This window comes from Pseudorasbora parva, chromosome 15 (assembly GCF_024679245.1).
Source record: "Pseudorasbora parva isolate DD20220531a chromosome 15, ASM2467924v1, whole genome shotgun sequence".
Taxonomy (NCBI): Eukaryota; Metazoa; Chordata; class Actinopteri; order Cypriniformes; family Gobionidae; genus Pseudorasbora; species Pseudorasbora parva.
This window is the reverse complement of record NC_090186.1, coordinates 24,159,982-24,186,306: the sequence shown is the minus strand read 5'-3', so window position 1 is coordinate 24,186,306 and position 26,325 is coordinate 24,159,982. Positions and strand designations below refer to the sequence as shown.

The window sequence follows — 26,325 nt, the reverse complement described above, 5'->3', positions numbered from 1 at the left end:
AAACCCCTTGTCTCTATGATGTTCTGATGCAGAGAGTGAAACGGTTGCTAGGGTACTCTGTTTGGTTGCTATGGAGTGGCTTAGCACCATCCCATAATGATACTCTATAGGCTCCTTGCCAGTATGAATGATATAAACCAACCCCCATTCCTCTATGACATTCAGATGTGAATATATCCCTTTGTGCATATGAGTTGCTAGGGTACTTGATAATGGGTGCTAGGGCGTGGCTAGGAAGTCCTGAAGGTGATTTGTGATTGGCTGTTGATGCCCTAAGTCAAACTAGTTATCTGAATCCAAAGATAACTAACCAACCCTCATGTTTCTATGACACTTCTATCCAAAGATATCCCTTTGATCTCTTTTTAAATGGAAGTCTTTGGGATGTGTTGCTAGGGTACTCTAAATGGTTGCTAGGGCGTGGCTTAATAGCGTCACGAAGATCCTGAGATAGTGATTGGTTGTCTGAGTAGAATGAGCCCACCCAGGGCCGGCGCGTGCCTATAGGCGAACTAGGCAGCCGCCTAGGGCGGCAGCTCAGCCAGGGCGGCAAGAGAGAGAGAAGGCGAGAGAGCGAAAGCGAGAGAGAGAATTTTTTTTATAAATTTATTTGTTAGTTTTACATTAGGTAGGTTACAATTATCGCACTTATATCAACAACATTTTTTCCCACTCCATTAGTATGAATTTAAATTAACTTTAAATTTAGAATAAAAATTCCCGCCCGATCGCGCCCCCACCTCACTTAGAGCAGCATCGATTAGTATATGCGTGCAAAATACGCTCGACTGTGCCATCCGTTCCGTGGAGCGCTTTCCGCTGCTTCGAGACCATGGGCGCTTATTTGGATTTTTATATGACATCGCATCTCTCAAAGAAATAGGAGAACAGCCTACAATAGTTCTTCAGGATTGCTTAAGAGTGGAAAAGTATGGCGTTATTTCCCTGTCAAATGTCGAGAGCGCAAATCTCTCTGCTCGCGCGAATCTCCCTGCTCGCGCGCGAGAACTCTGCGTGCGCTCTCCCTCAGATACGCTGCTCTTGTTAGACATTTTTGTCTGGGCTCACTCAGAGAATATGCCTGCACTTAAAACGATTATGCAATGTTATTATGTTTGATTATTTAATTTCTGTACCTGAATCACTGTGTCCTGCAGCTTCAACTGTTCACTTGTATTCACTAATGTTTTACATTTATATTATTAGGCTGAGAATTGTGAAATTTCACTGATATCTACTGTTGTGGGTGCTTATTTATTGTTACATATTTAAGGTTACATTGGTCAAAACAATGAAAACAAATAAGTATAACACATGATATTCATGGTCTCTGGACCCCCTAAAGCTGCCAGTGGATTATTTAGAAATGTATGCCAACTTTTGCGGTGAAAGGTAACTTAACTCACAAATTGCAGTAACATTTTCCCAACAAAATGGATTTCATTAATTTAGTAGTCAGTATTTTTAATTAGTTTTATTCTGTTGCATTTGTGTTTTGATGCAGTTAGATATATCATAATTTTACTGGGGCATTTTGCCCCCTTATCTATTATTACATTATATATGCTTATATTATATCTATTAGGGGGCATTTTGTTCAGATTTTAATTATTTTTGCCTTTTGGAATCTGAATTCGCGATTGCACTGGACACGTTTTAAGTGCAGGCATATTCTCTGAGTGAGCCCAGACAAAAAATTCTAACAAGAGCAGCGTATCTGAGAGCGCACGCAGAGTTCTTCAGGGAGAACTGGAGATTCGCGCTCAGACATTACATTCCGCGTGCGAGCAGAGAGATTTGCGCTCGCGCATTATATTCCGCGCGCGAGCAGAGAGATTTGCGCTCGCGCACTATATTAATGTACTTTCGCGCTACAATAATGCGCTCTCGAGTTTGCAATCTTGTGGTGCATATGGTACGCGGTTTTTCGCGTGCATATGATACGCACTTTATGGCGTATTATACATACGAACCGTATTATTAGGGTTATGGCGTATTATACGCATAAAGTGCGTATCTATTTATACGCATGACCATGAGATTGTGTTGATTTTTCCAAATGTTTTTATAGCATTGAGAGTGCTTCTCACTCTCCCCGTCACTGAGCTCTGGAGAACGCAGTTTCTCAAAGCTTAAACTGATTAAAAATGATCTCCGAGTCCGACGTACAATGACAAAAGACAAACTCAATGGACTAGCAACAATTGCAATTGAGCACGAACTTGTAGAAAAAGTTAAACTCGAGGACGCAATCAAAGCGTTTGCCACTGCGAAAGCCCGACGCGCACGCTTCTGAAATGTAGGCTATTATGTGAATGTCTGTTTGTGTGTATCAGTCAAGAAAAAATCAAAACCTCCAATGAGCTAAAAAGTTGCGCGCATATGTTTAGTTATATTCTGTACACTGTCTATTATAAAACAGAAATTGCAGCTGTAGAGCACTGTGTACTTTTTTCACGTTGCAGAATGAAAAATAAAATCTGAAAACATGCTTGTACGTTTTTATTTTAGTTTAATTTTATAGATAAAGAAAATATTAATTTGTATGTACATGCATCTTAAGGATACCTAATTGTGAGTGGGGCGGCACGATCGTGCTCTGCCTAGAGCGGCATTTGAGCTTGCGCCGGCCCTGAGCCCACCCCCTTGTCTCTGTGACACTGTGAACCAGAGCTGTGGTCAATACAAAATCGCTATGCGATTTACCATTGTAGGGAAAACACATGCATTCAATGGGACAACCCTCCCCGTGAATGGCACTTTGGCAATTTTGCCATTTTGGGGCAGCTCTAGCACCCAGGGGTAACTTACACCCCACTGAGATGTATGTCCTGAGAGATCCTGTCAGCCTCTTCAAATTTCGTGTAATTCATGTGTCTACGAAATCCTCGTTTGGAGCTATGAGTGGTCAAAGTTTTGCTCAATGTTAAGTCAATAGCACTTTTCGGCTACTTTTACCCCCCTGGGGCAAACATCCTCGATCCCTTAGAAAAGATATAGCACGCGATTCAAGATTAGGACCTGTCTTTCTGCTCGTTTGCAACGGCTAGTAAAACCCTGGTAAAAACCCAGCGAAAAAGCAGCAGCATTGCCTTTGCATTTGTAGAGGCTTTTATTTTAAAGGACTTTGCTTTTGTAGATTGTGTGCACACGTGTTTCTGTGAGTCCACGCGGAAGCGTGCGTCAGAGCATCATGGAGGAGCACATTCAGCACAAGAAGGACAGAAAAAGCATGGACACGAAAAATGACGAGGATTTGGATGATGGAGACTGCAATCACAGCGAGGATAACGATAATGAGGAAGAGTTCATACTGGAGGATGTATTGCGTTTGGGCGGGACAAAGGTGAGCTTTTTGGTTGTATCCAACACACGTGTTCGTTAAACACGAGCATAACTTACTGATGGGACAAACTGCGAACACTGGTCTAACTAGTATCTTTTAATATAGATTCCTGACATAAAAGTATCTTCAACTATGCATGTGACTTTGCAGCCAATTCACATTTTTTTTAATTTTTTTTTATTTAACATTCCATATAATAGCCATGCTAAATCATATATATATATGACAGATCTAACATTATGATTATGATTATCGTTATCATTTTCATCATTTATATGAATGTCTTCATATGAGCATTTTTTTCATGTTTTATATATTTCCTAAGTCTTAATTCTTATTTATTTTGTTTTTTAGAGAATAGATAACTACAGAAACTATCGTTGATAACCATTTTTTATGAGCTTCTTTTTCTTCGAAAAGCCAAAATTACTTGGATAATTTACCAGAATAACTATTTAAGTGATTTTATTATGCAAATGTAATATGTCATTTACTATGGATGTCATTGATAATTCAGGGATTAAGCTTAAAGAAAGCTTATTTTATTCAGATTGTCAGCACTTTCTTTTGTAACACTACAAAACTGAGTCCAGAAATAATTTGAACAATAGATTGAGCAACCTAGATGTCACAGGAGTGTAGTGTAAGAAGGGCATAAAGTCTTTTTGATCAGCGGAACATTAATGCGGTGCATCCAAAATAGTCTAAACCCAGCACATTGATAAGTGGTTTCAGAACAACCTTAAAAGTAGAAATCCATTTAACAATAAAATCATACAAATTAAACTATAAAATAAATTGCTTTACATATTCATGAATAAACCTAAAGGATCTGTACAGTCTAGTTACCACCACAGAGCAGCAGCAGCTAGAGATGTAAATAGAATTCTTATTCATGGTAGCCCAAGATGTACATCTGCATTTGCACCTAACATTAAAATGTGTAATATACATATATTTACTAGGGTTGTGCCCAATTTTGTGTATTTCATATATTCATTTAATATTTAATCGCATGCTTATTGTGAAATGAAGCAGTCCCTATTTGTCTCATTAAACACATTCATTTTGTCATCATTTGCTATAACCAAAGTAAACAATCAGATTGAAGGGTGACTAACCACAACAATGTCGCTCCCTCCACTACACACAAATCAAACATTATCCTTCCTGATTGTGTGTGGAAACAACGCAAATGTACTTAAATATACATGAATGCTGTGTGAGAGTGATCGAAAGTGTGTACACGTTCTCTGTGCATCAATATAACAGACTCCCACACGCTTACTGTATGACACCAAAATTGCGCTCTTCAGAAACAATCGCAGAATACGACAGAGCCCGTGTTTTAAAGCAAAGCACACACTGAAATGAACAATTCACTGAAAATGCGCTGTGAGTCTCTCTTCTCTCTGATGTGTCTGATGTAACTGTAGCCTAGTCAGCCTGGCCTGCTTTACATTAGCACTGTTTGAATGAATTAGATTACTGGATCACTGAACACTTTCCCAGAGTTAAATGGCTTAAACTCACAAACAGAATCGCAGTTTTGATTGTAAAATCACAAACTCAGAATAGGGTTAAATAGAATGGAAATTTCCTCCAGGGTTACAGGTGCAGATGCTCAGTGTGATTTTGATAAACTCAACACTTCTATGATCGACTGTGTGATGCATTACGTCTAATTTATTTACGTTAATTGCGTTAAATTATTTTAACACGTTAACGACTAGCGCGTTAATGTTGACAGTCTCTCTATCTATCTATCTATCTATCTATCTATCTATCTATCTATCTATCTATCTATCTATCTATCTATCTATCTATCTATCTATCTATCTATCTATCTATCTATCTATCTATCTAAATAATATAATATAATTTCCCACATGTAATCAAGAATATGGTGTTATGTTTAATGTTTGTCTGGTAAATCATGTTTTTGTATCATCACAGGCAGATTATGTCATGCTGGCCGGCATCAGCGACTCTAAGGAGCTCATCAATGGTGGAAAGAAAAATGCAATTGATGATCTGGAGAAGGGAGAGCTGGAAGATTTCATAACAAAGCTGGGCATCCGTGCTTATGCAGACCAACAGATAATCAAAGATGAACCGGATGAAACATCCTCAGAGCCAAGCAAAAAAGAGGGAGGGAAAGCAAAAAGCTCCAAAATTAAAGAGGATTCAAAGACAGATGTGAAACAATCTGCGAAACCCTCAACAGAAAAATTAAAACCACCCCCTGTAAAATCTACAAAAATTGGCCCTGATGCTGGAAAGAAAGCCAAACAAAAAAACACAAACTTGTTTGAGTTTTATCCACGACAGACTCTGCTTCTCAAACCTGGCGGTAAGTGGTTTGATATGGAGTACACCTCAGAGAGCACATCTGTAGTTCAGAGTGAGTCACTGGTTATTCAGTACAAGGCTTTGGCTCAGAAACTCTATGAGAATGAAAGTGCCCTCTACAAAAGCAAGAAGAACTTCCAGAAAGGTGCTAACTCGGCCTGGATGAAGAGCGTAGTATCCACAGGAACTCTGACCGATAGGATGGCAGCTATGACTGTATTAATTCAGGATGCTCCAATTCATGGTCTTGAGCACATTGAGAACCTTGTGTCCCTGGTGAAAAAGAAAGGAAGTCGCAGACAAGGCCTTATGGCTTTGGATACCCTTAAGGAGCTGCTGCTTAGTGACCTTCTCCCAAAAAACCGCAAGCTTCGGACTTTCTCCCAACATCCTTTTGAGCAGTTGGAGGAAAAAGCCAGTGGCAATAGGGATGCCCGGGACCGTAGGCTCATCCTTTGGTACTTTGAGCACCAGCTAAAACTTCAGGTAGCAGATTTTGCCATAGCCCTGGACACATTAGCTCACGATACAGTTCAGACCACCAAAATGCGATCACTTGTCACTGCTTACGAGCTGCTTTGCAACCAGCCAGAGCAGGAGAAAGTGCTTCTTGTGCAGATCGTCAACAAATTAGGTGATCCTGAATACAAAATTGCTTCCAAAGCCTCACACTTGCTGGAAACAGTGATTCACAAACACCCCAACATGAAGACAGTGGTGTGCTGCGAGGTTGAGCGCCTAATGTTCAGATCCAACATCAGTGCAAAGGCTCAGTACTATGCCGCATGCTTCCTAAACCAAGTGATTCTGAGCCACGAGGAAGCAGACCTTGCTGCCAGACTCATCACCATCTACTTCACGTTTTTCAATGCATGTGTTAAGAAGAAGGATATAGAGTCTAAAATGCTCAGCGCACTACTAAGCGGAGTGAACAGAGCATATCCATACGCGAAGATTGAGGATGACAATGTGTCCAAGCAGTTGGACACGCTTTTTAAAGTGGTGCACGTCGTCAAATTTAACACTGCTGTCCAAGCCCTTATGCTGCTCTTTCAGGTCATGAACTCCCAGCAGACCATTTCAGATCGCTATTATGTAGCACTCTACAGGTAATCCAATACCCATAATTTTTCTGATAAATGACAAAAAAGTTAACTGAATGAGTTATTTGGTACACTTAATTTAAACCTGTTTTATGTGTACCAACTTATCAGTAGTTGGTACCAATTCAAATGTAAATAACTAGGCTTTTTTGTGTTTTTTTTAATGGCTATTGATCATTGATGCAATGAGTGCTCCATATGCACAAGCATTTTGTTTTTAGAGAATCCACCTGTCAGTCAGTGAGTTGTGTGTATAGAACATGTACTGCATTTTAAACAGCATAAAAGATGCCTTTGTAAGGGAAAACACGAGAATGTAAAGTTTCCAAATGGAGCTGGTACTGCAGAAAGACATTACTGATATTATAATCAATCTTATTGTAATATTGACTTTATTGAAGTGGCTTTTGACATTGCTACAAATACAAAATTACAGAACTATAGAATAAAACATTTAAATATACAATTTTGAAATTGTATTAAAGATGGTACTGCTTTGTGAAAAACACATTTCATTTACCGGTACCTACATTACTTTTTAACTTCCATTTATGCCTTTTTCATTTATGACACATGGGGTTAAAAGGATGGTGATTTGTAATTGACAACCTCTAAAAATGATCTTTATAAATTGTTTGGTTGTCTGAGTCTGAATTAACACTTGATTGTTGACATCAGTGATATACCATATAAAAAAAGAGAAGGAACTGCACATATTGTCAATGCAGTATATCTAACTAAAAGTGAACAAGATTTGAGAAACGCAATTCCAATCTTTTAGTGTGCATAAACTTAGCTCATGTTCATCTGCCTCAATTTGAGTGCAACACCCACATCTTAAAATCTAATCAACCACAACACCTGAACATTTTTTTACTCTCGGATGAAAAAAAATATTTTTATAAATATCGATTCGGCACCGTCAGTTTATTGCCAAATATGCATTAAGCAAAATTAAATTTCGGTTAAACCTCTCATTTACAGATAGATTAATGTATATATTTATGCATAGACCAACTTCAAACTTTTTAAACTTGCAGTTACCCTCTTTTGCTGTTGAATGTGAGCCGTAGCATGTTAAAGTAAAAGAATATGAGACATTACTATTGATATTGATTGCTGTGGACACATTGTGCAGGTATTTAAAAGTTATACAGTCTTTTATTAAAAGTTTAAAAACCCTGCAGAACCCTTGTTTTATATTGTCTGGCTATCACCATACCAAGCTCAATTTAAAATTGAACATTAGTCTAAGAAGTCTGCTCTGTATTTTCTACTGCACAAGAGGTGTGAAAAACGAGCATTATTCAATTGACTCTTAACGCAATTGGATAGTCCTTCAACCAGTCAGACCACAAAAAGCATGATCAACAGGCAATGGCCCATCCTTTTTCTAATGGTCATCGTGTTAAACCTGCCAATAGCATGCCAGATGGATAACCCAGTCTGAGATTCGTTCCCGCAAAAGTGTAATAGAAGCAGTAGAAATTAACGTACAGGTTTTCAAACTGAGTTGCTGGGCGAAATCAAGTCGCCGGCAGATCCGACTGGGTTTACCCAGTCTATGTTTTATATACATGTTATTGGTGAATTGCCACAGAGGTCATTGTTTCATGTCTCCATTTGTTTGATATCCACAGGAAATTGCTGGACCCAGGATTATTGTCATGCTCAAGAAAGAGTATGTTTCTCAACCTCTTGTACAAGTCTCTAAAAGCTGATATAGTGCTGAGACGGGTAAAGGCATTTGTGAAAAGGTTACTTCAGGTCAGCTGTGAGCAGACCCCTGCCTTTATATGTGGTGCACTATTCCTTGTGTCAGAGGTGATGAAGGACAAGCCAGGCCTCAAGTTACTGCTACAGGAAGAGGGGGTAAGTCTACACATACCCTCACAATCTACAGTGTAGTGCAATTTCTTATATGGGGAAATCCCAACCTTTCATGTATGACCAGCTCTTACCACTGGAGAAAGTATGACGATCAACTTGAACATGTGTGCCTTTTAGAACAATCACATTTTAGCCTTGGCGTCGTTAAATCACTTTTGGAATTGTACTACAATCAATCACTGTTTGTGAATACTGTCAAAATTAACCCGTCACACAATTGTCTGTATTAACAACTGAAAATTAGTGGACAGAGTGCCAGTTGTGTGCAAGTGATGAGCTATTTTCTCACAAAAGCCATCAGTGTTAGTTCTTATTTGCTCATTTTGGAGGGTTCCTCCAGGGATCAGGCTCTGGTTTAGTTTCTTGCTGCTTCTAAAAAAGGTATTTCTGCAGGATGAGGAGGATGAGGTGTATCAGGATCTTGATGATGATATCGATGATGATGAAGTTGCTGAGGTGTCTCCTGTGGATCTTGACAGGGATGACCAAAAACACAATGTGAAACAATGCCAGATGAAGCCTACTGCATCATGGGTACATCATCAAAATTTGGAAGGTGAGCCCTGCAGCTCTATGGACACACTGAAGCTTGAGTTGCCATTGGCTAGTAAATGTACATTTTACATAGAAAGAAACAACAATGCAAATGATAACTTTATGTAAACATAATACGATATGAAAATATATAATTTCAATTTCAAACATTATTAAAGACAAGTAAACTGTCTGTAATAAAATAAGAACAAGCAATCATACTACAAGCAATGGCACAAATAAACACAGTAGAACAAAGATACAAATTAAAGAAACTTCATTGTTTTTCCAAGTAGATCTAACCAAAGTTAGATACAGATTATGTACAAAAATTGAAAAAAGTAATAATGTAAAATAACACTTAGTCTTCAATGTCTAAAAGTTATTCAGAGCAGTGAGTAGTTTTGCAGAGCCTTTTGTTGTTTGATTTTAATATTAAAAACACAGTAGCAGAAAATTAGGATGCTGTCTCTTTAAGACCAAATGCACGGATCCAATCAACTACGAATCACTAGGATACTCACTAGGATTGGCATTTTGGCAATTTGTGTGAAATTGTCCATTCAAGTGCAAGACATAAGACAACTCAAACTCGCATGCAATTGATAAACTTTCATGACCATACAGATAAAAAGTGGCAGGGCTCTCTCAACCAAGCAATGTGTTTAAAACTCAAATTATATCAATGCTTTTTTTAACCTCTAACTCAATCACAGGTGAGTGAAATCGTACAATTTGCTTGCCATTGGCGTAAAAAAAAAAATCCGTATTTGAGAGTGATTTACTCGCGTTGTAATATTTAATCACAATATATGGCCATTGTGTTTACATGCGTGTTTTTTCACATAAGGATGAATGTCACCAACATTTAAGCCTGTCCCGTCTGCGCTCTGACAGGGACCCCACATCTCCTACACACACACAGACAGTGGACTGGTCTGTGACCGGTCAAGATAATTGGTTTTAATAGATGTTTGGTAAACCTTTAGTTTACGGTGTCCTTGTTACATGCTACAAGTACTTATTATAATAATACCATTAAATTAGTATGGATTATTTATAAGGTGTGTATTCTATATGGGAAGAAAACACTTTATTATAATTTCTTTCTGCTGTAAAACCTGGCCGTGTCTGTACCATTAAAAATGAATTTTGTAAATTTGCCTCGACATGCCACTGTGGTTAGCCATTTTTATTTATTGAAAACCCTTTTGTCTTCAGGTGGTATAAATAAGGTGTTATATGACCCCATGAACAGAAACCCGTTGTACTGTGGGGCTGATCACACAGCCCTCTGGGAACTGCAGAAGGTACCAAGGCTAATACTGTCTTTCCAATCTTCTCATTATCACTGAATTGTGTTCTGACATCATGCTATCTCTTTCAGCTCTCTCTTCATTTCCATCCTTCCGTGGCTCTTTTTGCTAAGACATTATTGCAGGTAACAATTTTCTTTTGTTTACAGTAACCCTGAGATTAAATGCTCCTCATTCACTGTCTTGGTACACACCCCTGGTCTTATTGTGAACTTGCTCCACCTTGAAACAATTCTCTGGTCACGCTGCATCCGGTCTAGACAGCATTACTGATTTTAATGGGTTTTGTTGTCTGTCGCATTACTCCAATACAGACCCAGTAATGTTTGTTGGCATCTATCTTGTCATTTTAAAAGTGTACAGAGATGAGAGCCTGTTTAAGATTCTTTCTTTGCTATTCACTAGGGCTGGGTATTGTTAGGATTTCACAATTCGATTTCCATTCTTGAGGCTTTAATTCGATTTCGATTCAAATATTGATTTATTAGCGCTCTATTGATTCCTTAATAAGTAAATACACAAGTAATTAAGTACCTTTTTAGATAAAGTATATTTTTAAATAATGTGTGCAGTATTACCAATGTTTAAAGGGGGGGGTGAAACACTCAGTTTCAGTCAGTGTCATGTCAATCTTGAGTACCTATAGAGTAGCATTGCATCCTGCATATCTCCGAAAAGTCTTTATTTTTTTTATAATTATATAAGAAAGATGCGCTGTTCCGAGTCTTTCCGAAAAAAGCAGAGCGGGTGGGGGCGTATCGTGTGAGCGGAGCTAAATAATGATGTGTGCTCGCTGCTGCTATTGTGTTGAGTCGAGTGCCTCGTAAAGCTGTGTCATCCCTAACAGCGGGAAAAAAACTTTATTCAAAATAAAAATATGGCTTTTAATCAGATACAGCCATACATCTATGATCCGGAATCAGACCCAGAGGCTGCAGTTGAACAGGAGCAGCAGCAAAAACGACTAGAGCAGGACGTCTCTATGTGGTACAAGTTATACACTAACTATATAATATGCTTAGCGGCTTGTGTTATTTACATATTTATACTTGAATTATATGGTCGTATTTTTGTCTTTGAAGGTGTACATGTGGGAAGTGCAGTTGTGCACGTGTGTTTACGCGTGGTTTAGACAATTGTAACGTTAGTAAGCGGACTGGTTTTGCACGGCAGGCTAAGTTAGTGTTTACATAGAAAGACACGGAATAGTAGCGCATTTGAATGAAGAAGCGTGCTTATTTAGTTCAACATATTTCCCCACTCTTTGTGTATTGTTGTTTGGAGTGCTTTTACAATACACAAACATAAAGTTACACATATAGTGGCCAGCTAAACAAATGTACACGCACTACACATCGCATGCTCCATTGATCAACTAACTATACGTGATCATGTTTGGGCTACTTGATGAGCATAGGCAAAAACAGACATTTGAAGCAGTCTCACTCACCGCCTGCGGTTCTAACGTTGGGACCTTTATCGTTGGGACTGCTCCATCCTTCAGCATTAGGCGATCGGGAAAATCCGGCGTCGAGCTGGGCCTTGTTTATGAAACAGTCGGCACCGAAATGCAGCGAACAGATATAAACATTCGCGCAACTCAGTTGCTGATCCGGAAAAGCAAATTACATCCACTGTTGCCTTAACGCGGGGTTTTTGGGGAATCTGTGCAGGACTGTCTTGGTCTGGCAACCAAAAACGCACTTTTTTGGTGACATTGTAATTGTGCACATCACCTGTGCAGCAGCCTACGAGCCAGCGCTTTGATGGGCATAGCCTGTTACTTTCGCTCTCTCTCTCTCACGCTCTTCCGGTAGAATTGTCCGTAAGGCCCATACAAGGAAATTCCGCCCCCATTAACCTCAAAGGGGGCGCATGATCGCAAAAAACTTGCCGAAACTTATGACTAACCGGAAGTAGTATTTTTGACAAAGAAATACTCCCATCAAACGTCCACCTTAACTTTTGAAACTTTGTCCATATTTAGTATGGGAATCCAAGTCTTTAACAGTGTGAAAAGATCAGTATGCATGAAACAGCATTTCACCCCCCCTTTAAGAACAAATTGACCCCAGCATGTTTCATGTCATGGTTTATTTAGCAGAACAAACTGTACTGTATTGTACGGGGGTAAATACAAACCACAACTGTAACAAAAAGGTGCTTTATTAACACCACAAGTGCATGTAACTTTAAGTAGTAGAAAGTATATTTCTTTCTTCCTATACATTCAAGTTATAAAAGAAATGTAAACAGAAGCACAAAATGTGCATACTCATAAATAAAAGTGCAACCATTAATATTATTACATTACAAAGTGCTATTTTGTCAACACTACAGTGTTTTCCATAGATTCAAAAGCAAATAACTGTATAGTGTAGTGAAGCTGTTGTCTGTCTGCTTAAGCCATTCAAATGTATTGAGGTTTAATCTACGTGACCGCGCGCACTGTTGCGAGATGAACGCATGTCGCAACAACGATCGAATGCAATGCGCGTGTGTGTTTTAAGATCCCACCTACTTTTTAAAGCTACACTGTGATATTTTCCCCCATCTAGTGGTGTAAAGGTATATGACAATCCAGTGAATATTAGTTTCTGTTCCTCTTAATTCCGATTTCGTTTTAACTCCTACGGTGGCTGATTTAGTCCAAAATTAACATGCCTTCCAGTTCGACCTCGTTCATGACTGCCATCGAGTGTTAATACGCGAAAAGCGAAGCTTGAATTTACGGGTATGTCCCTCTTTGGCTAATGTACTTTCAAGATGGAGGGGCAACATGGCGACCTGCATTCGAACCCTTACCCGTATGTATTTTCAATGGCATATTATAAACTTATGAAAATACTTTATTACTTGAAAGAAGTAAATATACATTAATGAGCACACATATTTTTTGTTTTGAAAGAACTAAGTGGTTTAACTAAGAATAAACTAAAAAAGTTACACAGTATAGCTTTAAGACCAATGATACTGGACCTACTCTTCAAACTGAGGCGAAAGTTGATTGGTTGCTCCCATGTGTGTACTGTCCAATGGCATTTTTTTAACTCGATTGATAAATGGATAAAGAAAAGCACTAGGCAGAGAGAGAGAGAGAGAGAGCGAGAGAGAGAGAGAGAGAGAAGCGATTTTAAATTATTTATTAATGCTCTTTTTATTGTTTTATTAATATACGTTTTAAAACATCAATTTAATAAACAGTTTTAAATGTGTCTATTTATACATTTAAAATGCTTTTTTAAAATGTATTGTTTTTTTCCCAACTACATTTAAAAACACAAATTTGTCTGTTACTGTGTCCATTTAAAAGTTATTTATTTATATACATTTTTATGTTGGAATTATTGAATTGATAAATTGATTCTTTATTTTATTTTTAAGTGGCACTTCTGGTCCTCCATAATCAGAAGCCACATTCTAGTTAATTACTATAGTAAATGTTGGGGAGAATAGTTGAAAAGTATGTGTCTGTCTAACTTATAACTTCTGACCTTCAAAACTTAAAAACAATGTTTTTAAACCACTTCAAATTTTTGGCCAGGCTTCTTCAAAGCTTGTCTTCATGACAAATTTTTTCGTTTCTTTTTTTATTCATTCATTCATCACACTTTATATTAGGTGTCTTTAACTACTGTGTATTTGCATTTTAAAAAAGTACATTGTGCTTACTTTGTTGATAGTTGATTAATAGTTGATAATTGTAAAATATTTTGCTGCCATTGTGGTGGGATACTGGTAAATTTAAGACTCACACCATTTGGTGGTATGGTTAGGTTTAAGGGTGTTTTAAGGTGTAAAGGAAGGCCAGCAGTGCAATTATAGATGTAATTACAGACGTTAATTACTGCTGCAATTAATTACATGCATGTAGTTTTAGAATATCAGTACAATGTAAATATATATTTTTACTGGTATGTACACAAGTGCACTGAATCAAATTATTAATTTAAATGTTAGTTTATAGTAGTTGAAGACAATGTATAAAATGCCTCCTTCATTTGCCCCCCCAGGGAGAGTTCATTCTGTACACAGGGGATCCGCTTCAGGACTTCACACTTATCCGATTCTTAGATCGCTTTGTATTTAGGAATCCAAAGCAAATGAAGGGAAAACGTAAGGCAACTCTACAAAATTAAAATGTAAACTTTAGAACTGACTTTTTGCTAAATCTATACTTTGTATTCTAGAAAACACAGATGCTACGCTAATGCAGCCCAAATACAGGAGGGCGCTCAGCAATATTAAGTCATTACCTGGTAAGTCCTGCATTGTTGCGGTTGACAGGTTAAATAAATTAGCTTTTTTTCCTGCTAACTAATGGAACTATGAACATTGGATAAATTTCCTGAGGTTTCCTGCACAACAGATATGGTGGACAATGATTGAAGTCAGAAAGAGACTAGCCAATTTTGAGATCACTCAATTTGAGATTATGCAATTTAACTAGCCACCCACTAGTGGGTGGCTAGTTAAATTGCAAGCATGGATGACTTCCATCTGTATGTAAGACACTTCCATCTGTTTAGCAACACATAACGTTGATTACATTCAAGTTAAGAAAATTTGAGCAAAAAGTTGGTGGTAATTTTTTTTAATGATCTCTAGATCTCCTTAATGCAACATGGTCTCATGCTTCTCATAAACACCCCAGTAGTAGAACATATAAAGGTGAAATGTCCCCTCCTCAAGTTCAACGGTCATCAGGATCTAGTTGGAATGAACCATCTGCAAAGATTTCCACCCCAATGAACAATTTCTAATGAACGTTGAAGTAATGAAGCAAATACATGTTTGATGAACAGAACTTCTCTTAACATTTCTACAATGCGTTCAACTTTTGGACATTTATTTGTAATAACAATTTGCTTTTAAATTCAAATCTAAAAGTTGTATGTTTATTAACTTACAAGAAAAGTTTAATTTTTTTTTTTTTTGGTGCAGTTAACTGTGATGAATATCTGGCCAAAGAGGAGAGTCAGATACCTGTGGATGAGGTGTTCTTCTACAGGTTAGTGGAAGCTTCAAATACAAATGACTGTTGTCATTTATAAGTGCCTTAAAATAATATAAATTTGCTGTCATGTGTCACTCAGGTACTTTAAGAAGCGCGATGCAGAGAAACGCTGGAAAAGGCCGAACAGAAATGAAGACAATGAGAGTGTGGAGGATGTTGACGATGATGAATTTGATCAGATTCTTGGTAGGTACTGGAATCAAAACCATCTAGCATTATACTTTTGATCTTCCTGCTGTGAGTAACCTGCCCAAAATATCCTCAGATGCTTATGAAGGAGACAGCTATTTTACTGAGTTCAAGGATGATGATTTGGACTTTGCAAGGTATGTTCTTTTCACACTGTTACACATACAATTGAGTAATAACGACAATGCAGATGTGGTGGAAAGCACCCTTTTCTGTGTCCTAGTTGAGAACAAGCAAAATAAAAAAAAGGCTTTTAAAATGTCCCTTTCAATGTATTTAATTAACAAAAATAGGCAAATGTTGACCACTACCCTTGACCGTTTAGGGTCTCTGAGTCAAACTAACACCGCCATCATTTCCTCAGTTATTTTTTATTTTATTTTGCTTGTAATTTTTCAACCATCCAGACTAGAAAGAGAATTATTTACAGTCTGAGCTTATGAGATGAAATTTGAAAAGGCAAAGATACATCCAAAAATGCATTGTGTATAGCCAGGCGTCTGTTTTTTGCTGTCGTACGAGCTTGCTGGCAATTTTTTTTTCTCTTAAGGAGCAATCTTGTGGAAAACAGTGTTTTTCATATGGCCGCGGTCTAGCGAATAGCACAAAATAGATATGCAAGCGTTCTCAGTTACACAGAACATATTTTAAGAATCTGCTATGTATACTTGAGCCACAATGAAATGAAATAAAAATCTGGGTTGCTACTGTTTGAGATAATTATACTGTAGCCTTATTTTAAATTCAAATGATTTCTCTTTATTGTTCAGATAAAATTCTCTGCAGATTTGTTGAAGAAATGCCCTGCGTAGTGCAATACGCAGATTAAAATTATTTCAAGATGCAGTATTTGTCTTGGATAAAGCAAGTGTTTAAAATCTGCACAGGTTCATAATTGAGTAGCTTTACAGATCGTATTAAAGCAGTTTCACAGTAATAAGCAAGAAAAAAATGCTCATGCTAACTTAACTATGTATTGTATAAATCGCTAAATAAAATAAGGTAATTTGACCAGATCTTACCCTCTTTAACTTAATGCTGTTGAATTAAATGTACAAAAGCAAACTGGAGGAACCCCAACAGTGCGCATGTTGGATATCTCCCTTATCTGATGCATCCATTTCATGTACTTGGTCTCTACTAAAGAGCTGGGTAGGGTTGCACCAGTCGTTCGTAAGTTCTTTCTTAAATTTGAACGTAAAATCCACACTAGAGTCTTAGTAACTATTTAGTTTGTAACTAACTTTGTACTTTTTTTGGTTGCACCATTTGATTTTAAGGCAGAACGTAGCTAGTAGGTTGTAAGCTCTCCATAAAGTCGCAGATGATGTTTACTCTCAATGATCCAATAGCAGCCTTCAAATACGTGCACAGAAGTTGTGTTAATGCTCTGAATTTCAGTTTATTCTTAATTTTTATAACTTATTCTGCCTCACATAACCAACGGTAAAAATAATTTTCCATTTAATACTAGTGGTGTAACGGATGACACAACTCACGGTTCGGATCACATTAGGGATCATGGGTCACGGAATGGATAATTTTTAGATCAGAAAAAAAGGAGGAGGAGACCATTTTTATGTGCTTTCCATCGATTACATGAAAACTTTTTATATGTTAAGAAGGAATTTTTGGCGTTAACAAAAATAACCTATGTGTTATGTTTAAAAAAAAAAAAAAAAAACACTTTAACAACTGAGTAAAATTTGATTTATTTAACTAGTTATATATTTAACATGTGAAAAACAAACGGGAGATGTGAAAATGGGGCTGAGCTTATAATGAATTAATGAATAAATGCTTTATTTAGCTTTTTATTCACAATCATTTAAATATACTCCTGGGTTTCTACTGATAAAAAACGAAATGCTAAGTCGCTGGAGTAACCCATTTAAGAGCCGCTAACAAAGTAATATATTCACCCTAATGTTTTCTCTCTAAAAATATTGGTTTGTGTAAATATCAGCATTATCATATATGTGTAAAGAATTGAAGTCTGTCATGTAAAACAAGAGCTTATGCAGTTAGCTATTTTTTCCAACCGTTACTCCTGATCAGAAGCTTCCATAAATATTTAGTTTATACATAGATTTACACTTCAACTAAGTTTAATGGTGCAACACAAAAAACATTTAATGCCCATTTACATCAAAACTAGGCTAAGTTTACTCGTGCAACCGGCCCAAGATGAGTAGAATCAGGTGTGTTTTGAATAGGAAAATTCGAAAATGTGTATAAGTGGCATGCTTCCAGGAGCAGAGTTGGGAAAGACTGATGTAACTCATCTGACCTTTGGGAGGTTGTTCACCGTCTGCTGAGAGTAATTTAATACTTATACACTTAAAGGGTTAGTTCACCTAAAAATGAAAATTGTCATTAATGACTCGCCCTTATGTCGTTCCACACCCGTAAGACCTCCTTTCATCTTCAGAACACAGTTTAAGACATTTTATATTTAGTCCAAGAGCTTTCTGCCCCTCCATTAAAGGAGTACTACACAGAAGATGAATCTGTATTTATATTGGGTCATTAATGTAGTAAAAAATTGTGAAAAAAAAATTGTGAAATTATTTTTTTAATATGTTGCTTTCTAGACTGAGAAAATACAGAAAATGTATTTTTGTCTCATGGGGATGAAAGACAACAATTGTCGCTGGCCACTCCCAATGCTTCGCAGGCCACTCCCAAAGCCACCTAGATTACTGAATCACTTTCACTTTGCCACTGCGGCTGCGTTCATTTTCATAAAATCAGTTCAGTTAGAGAACAGACACTACAATTAAAAACTAAACGTGTCTGTTCAATATGTGATTTAGCCACTAAGGAAGTGTCACAGCCCAAAACTGTGTAGGAGTCAGATCACATTGACAGTCGTGGATGAGCTTATGATGAGAGCTGAGGTAAACGCGCCCGCGGCATAGATTCACAGCGCATGTTCAGTCTGGCGCCTTTTTGAGTTCATGCCTTTGAAAGCTTAACTTTCATAGAATTTAGTTTGAGAAGTTGAAAGACTTGCTTTTCTCCGCTGGCCGCACCATTTCTATGAATGCCTGCAGCTGCGAGCCGAGTGCTGTGAGTGTGATCTTCCTTCCCCCACGTGCGAGTTGAAAACGTGTGGAAATTGCTCCCTCTGCTGGCTGTAGTCTTTAGCCTCTGGGCAAAAATTCCTCCGATGACGCAAATTGACGATATTTGCATCATTGGAGGAATTTTTCCAGAAATAAAATGCATAAATCCCTTGTCTCAGGGGGAAAGGAAGGGGAGGAAGCACAATCATTCGAATATACTCCAGGGTTTCTATTGATACAAAGCCATATGCTAATTGCTGAAGTAACCATGTATGTACGGTATACTGTCCATGTCCAGAAGGTCCAGAAAGGTAATAAAAACCTGTGACATCATTGGCTTAGTTATAATTTTTTGAAGCATCAGAATTACAGTGTCACTGCGGAGTCACAAAAGCAGAGTGCAAACAGACCCGGAAGAGAAGACAATGCTAAATAAAGTCATAGTTTTTGTTATTTTTTTGACCAAAATTTATTTTCGATTCTAACTAACCCACTGATGTCACATGGACTACTTTGATGATGTTTTTATTACCTTTCTGGTCCTTGTGAAATGTATACCGTATATACATTTTCAATGGAGGGACGGAAAGCTCTCGGACTAAATAAAAAATAGCTTCAACAAGGTTCTGAAGATGAACGGAGGTCTTCGAACGACATGAGGGTGTGTCATTAATGACATCATTTTCTTTTTGGGGTAAATTAACCCTTTAAGTTTCCTTACAGAGGCTAGGAGAATGCCACCTCATTGCATTCAGTTGGTGTAAATGCTTATTGCATTCATAGTGGTCCTTTGAAGGTAAACAACTATGACTTTTATTTAAAGGAAATTGTTTGGAAACTAATTTGTGCAAAGTGAAGAGTTGGTATTAATATTGGATTAGTTGGGAAGGTGCATAAGACTCTAGTGTAGTCTGTCCATGGAAGGTTGCTTATACATTGCACAATTATTTTTTCTTTCCACTCGAGTAGAACCTGCTTGCACAGCTATAGTGATGATTTGTTTTTAGTGAATAATTTCTTTTACACAAGTATTTTTTTTAAATCATCTTAATCTTTATCCAGTAATATTAATGGCAGTTAATCTTTGTTGCAGCAATCTGATGTCAAAGTCCAAGAAAGGTGAAGATCAAGAAGATTCAGTTTCTGACTCTGATGATGACCTTGATGATGAGGAGGTCTCTCTGGGCAGTATGGAAGATTTTGAAGATGAGTTTGAGGATGAAGGTGGAGAGTTCATGCAAACAGAAGAAGATGATGGTGATGATGATGAAGCAGGTGTGTCAAAGCATAACAGTTTTCATTATCATGAAAACAAGTATGAATTTCCGTAGGAAATCTAAGAAAGAAAAAAGGTAATTGTATCAGCTGCACCCTTAAAAAAAGGTGCCAGGAAGAACCAAAAATGGGGTTTCACTGTAATGCCATAGAAGAACCATTTTTGGTTCCCCAAAGGATCATTTTGTAAAAGGTTCTTTAAAGAACAATTTTTTCTAACCATTGTATAGTATAGTCAAAATAACATTTTTGCACTACAAATAACCTTTTGTGCAATGGAAAGGTTCTTTGGATATTAAAGGTTCTTCATTGAACCATACACCCTGCCAAAGAACCATTTAAGAACCTTTATTTTTAAGAGTTTGTAAGCTCTTGTTAAGCTCTGATTAAAGAATCGCTTTTTTTGGTAAATATCACACAACCCAATGAAACTGTTCTTTATTGTATTCATTGGGCATGGTAACTGGTCTTTAGAGACGGTCAAAATAATTGAGTTCTAGTGCATTACCAATTTGAGATCCTAACATATTTAACCAGATTAAAACTCACTGAGAAGAGCTGGCTAAGACATGATGATGATTATTATTATATTTGGGAAAATTAATAAATCAAAGGTAAACCGGTATACATAATGCATGGTTCCGGTTGAGTTTTTGAAACTAGAAGGGTGGGGGTCTGCTAGGAGTCATTGGCAGTGAAATCAGAGCCATGCCTATTAATTCTGCAAAGCAGAAGAGTTCCTAGTTTCACTGATTAAAGTGCAGCACTGTTCTTTTACACAAGTAGCTAGTGTTTTCAGTATTTCGGAGCAGTACATTTGAAGTAGATGCCACTTTAAACAAACAATTACATTATATACAAACATTGGCTAAATTTGCTTAATACATTTTTCATTGTTAATTTTTTTTTCTCATTCAAAGTGTTTTTGTGAGATTCACCCTTATGTTTTTTCCCTAATCAACTGAATCGGATTTCCCTTTTTTGTGTGTGAACCCATCATCCCAAAGGTGCTCAACCTGAAAAGAAAAAGAAAAGAAAAATGGAGGACCAAGCAGTGTTTGCATCAGCTGAAGAGGTACATGGTTTAAACTGTAACAATGTTTGTAAATAATAATTGAATATAAATAAATACATAATTATTAGTGAAGGAGATGTGCACTTATATCAAAAGAAAGAATATTTAAAGCACATTTCTAATATAGCTGAATGAACAGTAAATATCTTTGTAAACAGTTTGGGTGTTTGCTGGAAGAAAACGCAGGCTTGAAGTTTGAAAACACCGGTATGAATGCATTGGCTAATACGGACAAAGCTGGTGAGTGCTGATAATGGATTTGTTAGTTTTCTAGTGGAGAAATATTTATACAAAAAAATAAAATTATTATTATGCTTTATCATTGCTTAATAAACTGTCTGTGATTGATATCTGCTGAAAGAGTTGCTGCTTTTGTGGAATTAAATCTTTCCTGAATTCCCTGTCTCTTCAAACAGATGTTAAGCAACTGAAGTGGGAAACTCAACGGAATGACTGGGTCTGCGGGAGAGATGTCAAAACACTCAGGCGTAAAAAGGCCACGTTCAACAAGAGAAAGTTTGGAATGACCAAAAAGCATCAGGGTGTCAACAGGAAGAAGTTAACCAAAAAGTAGAATAAAAATATACTCTTCAATTTCTTCTCCAGCTTGGTGGACCAGGTCTCCTGAGCTGCTTCCCATTTGTCATAGATCCCAGCCCACTGATATACGGGAGAGGGAGGAATGCTGTGCTATGTTTCTATAATATTGTAGCTGTAGAGTTGTAAAGTAGTTCAGTCAATATTGTCTGTTTTCACTCGTTGTATCATCCCAGGTTCATACATTCTTGTGAAGATTCTTGATTCTTTTATGCTTTAAAGTTGATATTTTAATATCATCTGTGAAAATGCTTGGGTTGGTTTTTATTATACAATAAATAAATAACCTGGGGCCTATACCATGAAGCCGGTTTAGCTGGCTAGCTAGATAAGTTTAAGCTTAGTTTGTGCCAATCCTAGGTTTAAGGCACCATTAAATTGGTTTGGCTTTTAGCAGTGTTCATCGCCACAGTAAGTAATTTACGCTCCATGGCTAACCTGCTTCAGGGCAGGTTATGTTCTGGATGAGAGATCTCAAACTGAAATTGGACCAATAAGCTGTGAGTAAAGTGACACACCTCTGATGCAATAAAGTCACTCCCCCTGTTCCTACTCCAAATTAAAGGTCAGCAAATGGTTTTTAAAGATTAAAGCGCCTCGCTTTTAGTAGTGCTTATTTATAATAATAATTTTTAATGATTAAGATATAATTTATGTAATTATTATACCCTTAATCAATTACACATTTATAATTTTAGTTAATCAATCATTAATAGGCTATTTATATTCATTTTAACAAAGTGCCTATTTAAAGGTGTTTGTGAAAAGTGTTTCAGGTTTATAGACTGAAGTGGCTCAAATGGGGCACCTTTCATGGCCTCTAGGACCGTGGAAAAGCCCCAAATAGAATCTGCTGGGGTTTGAGGTAGGTTCAACCTCCTATCTCTGGGGAAGTGCACAATTAGGTTGTTTCTCCCCTATGACTGTCCGGCCACATGACAAAACTCAAGTCCAAAAGCTCTTGAAGAAAGGAGAGGACTTCTGTTACTCCACATGAGTGTGGGTCCAGGTTCTGAGGAATGCCAGATTGTCCCATTCGCCTGTGTGAGGAGGTCTCTCCTCAGCAGTATTGGGCTGTTTCTAGCAGCTGAGTCAACTCGGAGAACCATAGTTGGTTCTTCCAAAGAAGGGCTATTGAAAGCACTGCACACTAATCTCCCTAATCCGTTTGATGATCTGAGGTAACATTGCGACCTAAGATAATGCATACAGCGGACGGCTGGGCCAGTTGTGGGCAGGTGCATCCCAGCTCCAGAAGAAATATGACAGAAATATAGACAGTCTATGTGCAGCCCCTCTCCGAGATTGACCAAAGGCCAGTAATGCGCCTGCTTTTTTGCATGGCACCCCAACCTAGTTTGGATGCATCTGTCGAGATCACTTCGCATTTTGAGACTGTGCTCCTACTCAAGCCAGAATGGTACCAGTCTGCTGCTTTCCAAGGAACCAGGGCTTGGATCCAGCTGTGGATAACTTTGATGCATAAGTGACCTGACCGCTGGATGGGGCGCATATACAGTAGGCCTAGTTTGAGTATTGCTGATGCTAAGGCCATGAGGCTTAACATCCTCTAAATGTTTGAGAGGAGTGTAAGTGCCTGCTTTAAAACTACATCGCTAGGCACTGGATGGCGAGTGCGCACTGTGACGTAAGCAGCGCTCTCATCTGTATCGAGTTTACGACTGTTCCCAGAAAATAAATATTCTGGCTGGGAGACAGCGCACTCTTGCAGTGTTGATCCTTAGACCCAGACATTCTAGATGGCTGAGGAGCTGGACCTGTGAGTCATAAACTGTGCCTCTGATTGGGCTATAACCAGTCAATCGTAGAAGTAGTTAAGGAACTCACTCTCCCCATAGTCTTAGGGGGGTAAGGGCTATTTATGCACTTCATAAATGTATAGGGGGCTAGATATTACTTTGGAATGATGAAGTTGTGACTGTAAAAGCCTGACTTATTTATTGCTAAGGGGACAGTTTCCACACACCGCACAGCTCCCTTTTCTAACAGTTTTGACACTTGGATGCGAACTTTGCGAAGCATGTGACTCACGTCGCTATTCACAGATGTCTTCACCACCGCGCGAAAGTGCAGGGATCTGTGAGCAAACTGTTACGAGAAACCTTGTTTTATTATTATGTTCAACACCCATTCTGATATACCGGGGATGGCCTCCAAGTGCCCAGCTTGCATAGCAAGGGGTTAAATAAATTTAGGAGATGGGCCACTCTGTAATGGGGACTCGGTCGGCCACCTGGTTTGTGTCTGCTTGTAACACTGTTGGGACAGTGCGTATGTGTAGTGTGGCACACTTTGTAGAGGGTGCTTGCTCTACATTCAGAGAATTCTGCGCAAACTGGAAAGCGAGTCAACGGGATAATCTGTGTGAACAGTGCATATGTGCAGGTGTGCATATTGTATGGGCACCCTGCCAGCAGTCAGAGCAGAGGGAAAAAAAAGTATTTTATTAGGGAAGTTGTTAAAACAGTGTTTGTGTGTTTGATAACAGGCTAGTTGATTGTAATGTGTATATCTCCAGCTGCCTGAATATATTGGACTGGTAGAAGTGTAAAGAGAGTGTAAGTGGTGCAAGGCTTGCGACACCTTCTGTGCTTTGATGAAGTACTCGACGCTGTGTGAAGTGCTTATGTGCAGGGTGCATAGTGCTGTGACGTAAGCCACACTATCTGCCATCTATGTTCCCAGAAATAAATATTATGGGTGGGAGACAACACTGACACCACTGGCGGCTTGAGTAGAAGAGAGTCAGTGATCACTCCCCACTTCCGGATGCAGCGAGTGTGTCAGCAGCCTGGTCAGCAGAGGCATACGCTTAATCAGCGAGAGCTGACGTAGTGTGGTGGGCTTGGATGGGTGCGTTGCTTTTGACTGCTGTCCCCTAGCAGAGGTAGGGCAAAGACGTGCGGCGACCGCTTCCTCAAGAGGGGGAAGGACTCCCATAACCTTTTTGCCATTGAGTAACAAGAGCACTGAAGAAGCCAATTATTTGAGACTAGTTGAAAATGGTGTTATACGATTGCTCTCTGTGAACTTTTAGGGAAAAGGGTGCGGGCCTCTGCAGGGGGGCCTAACGACGGGCTTGCAGACACCACTTGTCCAGCCTGCTTTGCGTGGGTTCCTCGGGATGACACCAATCGAGTCTGGAGTCTCAACATCCCTGGTCAATGAACAAGACTGGCAAAGAGGATTCTTAGAGCGAGACAAGCGGGGAGATCTCCAGTGTGTGATCGCTTGTCTGCTCTGGTGCGGCCCGAGGGAGAATGGAGGGAGCGGTGTCCTCATTGACACTGATCAGTCGAGCGCGCAGGGTCGACAGCATCTGAGCAACCGCCTTTAGAGTGCAACTTAGTCATGGTCACGGCCTAAGCACGTGGTGCAATGAATGTGACAATCCCCGCCAAAGAGAGGGCCTCTGCAGGAGGCGTTTGAAACAATAGGTGCGTTTACATGGAGCACTGTAATCGGTTTAAAAGACAAATCCGAATGAAAATGCTCCATATAAACACCTCAATCAGAATAAAAATGCCCAAACCGAATAAAATTGTAATCGGTTTGAGAGAGGTGGGATAAACCTTTTCATGAACCGATCAAATGAAAAATTTCACCATGTAAACGACCTGACCCGATTACTTTTGAGTGTGCGTCCTTATATGATGTAATACAGCACGCACTTTCACCACTGAAGAGCGTGCGCCACGCTCATACAAACCAGGCTATAATGCTGACAAGAGAGGAAAGTTTATTTTTCTGAGGGGTAACGTTAAACTTTTTATTAAGTTATATATAAGTTATTAAGATAGTGTTGGCATGACACAGACATAGCCTGGCTACACCCTCATCTTGACTGCGTTTGTCCCAGGCACTTTTTACTTCAACTGCGCCTGACAGAAGAATGTATTTTTCTGAAATGATTATTACACTTTACAACAAATAAAGAGAGTTGAGTCGTTGAGAGTTGTTATTGCATCCGTGAACACATTCCAGCTGCTGGAGAGGAAAGCGTCAACATTTCTGATGGAATCGGGTCACACACCGGACTGAAGATCAGCGTCATGTCTCAGGATCTCACGCCGGACGCGCAAGCTCAATTCTGAATGACTTCTGACAGAAGAGCTGCACGGTGGGTGTATCTTGTTACGCAGAATCAAATCAGTATATTGATCAGATCAAATCAGATTTGAGGGAAATAGAATAGCCTATACATTTAATATCATATCTTGAAATGGCCCGTCAGGATTTTGAACAACTTCCTGAGTCGCCGCAGACAGGCACTGAATGTGTGTTTACACTCATTGAAAACAAAATGTTTGAATTTTAGAGACGTGGCGCACGCTGCGCTTCGCCTCCGGTGTGCCACCCCCTTGATGCGGCAGACAAACTGCATGTCACAAAATGATTGCGATTGAAAGTCAGCACATGTAAACACCAGATCGGTTTAGATAACATCTCATGTAAACAGTAAACACTAAATCTTTCAATCAGAATGACAAAAAAGTGTGCATGTAAACGTGGCTAATGTCTCAGCCCTGTTGTGAGTGTGAG

At 38.6% G+C, this 26,325-nt stretch overlaps 1 protein-coding gene across 1 annotated transcript; it reads left to right on the top strand.

The window, feature by feature from the left end:
• The first annotated feature begins 2,927 nt into the window (after positions 1–2,927).
• Positions 2,928–22,011, top strand: cebpz (CCAAT enhancer binding protein zeta). Its single transcript, XM_067417411.1, has 15 exons — positions 2,928–3,346; positions 5,303–6,807; positions 8,442–8,673; positions 9,085–9,247; positions 10,447–10,535; positions 10,613–10,666; positions 14,555–14,657; positions 14,732–14,800; positions 15,486–15,552; positions 15,638–15,744; positions 15,824–15,884; positions 19,909–20,090; positions 21,098–21,165; positions 21,324–21,405; positions 21,582–22,011. The coding sequence occupies exons 1-15, from the start codon at positions 3,194–3,196 to the stop codon at positions 21,737–21,739; spliced, it is 3,093 nt and encodes a 1,030-aa protein (XP_067273512.1). The 5' UTR covers positions 2,928–3,193; the 3' UTR covers positions 21,740–22,011.
• Positions 22,012–26,325: the final 4,314 nt, after the last annotated feature.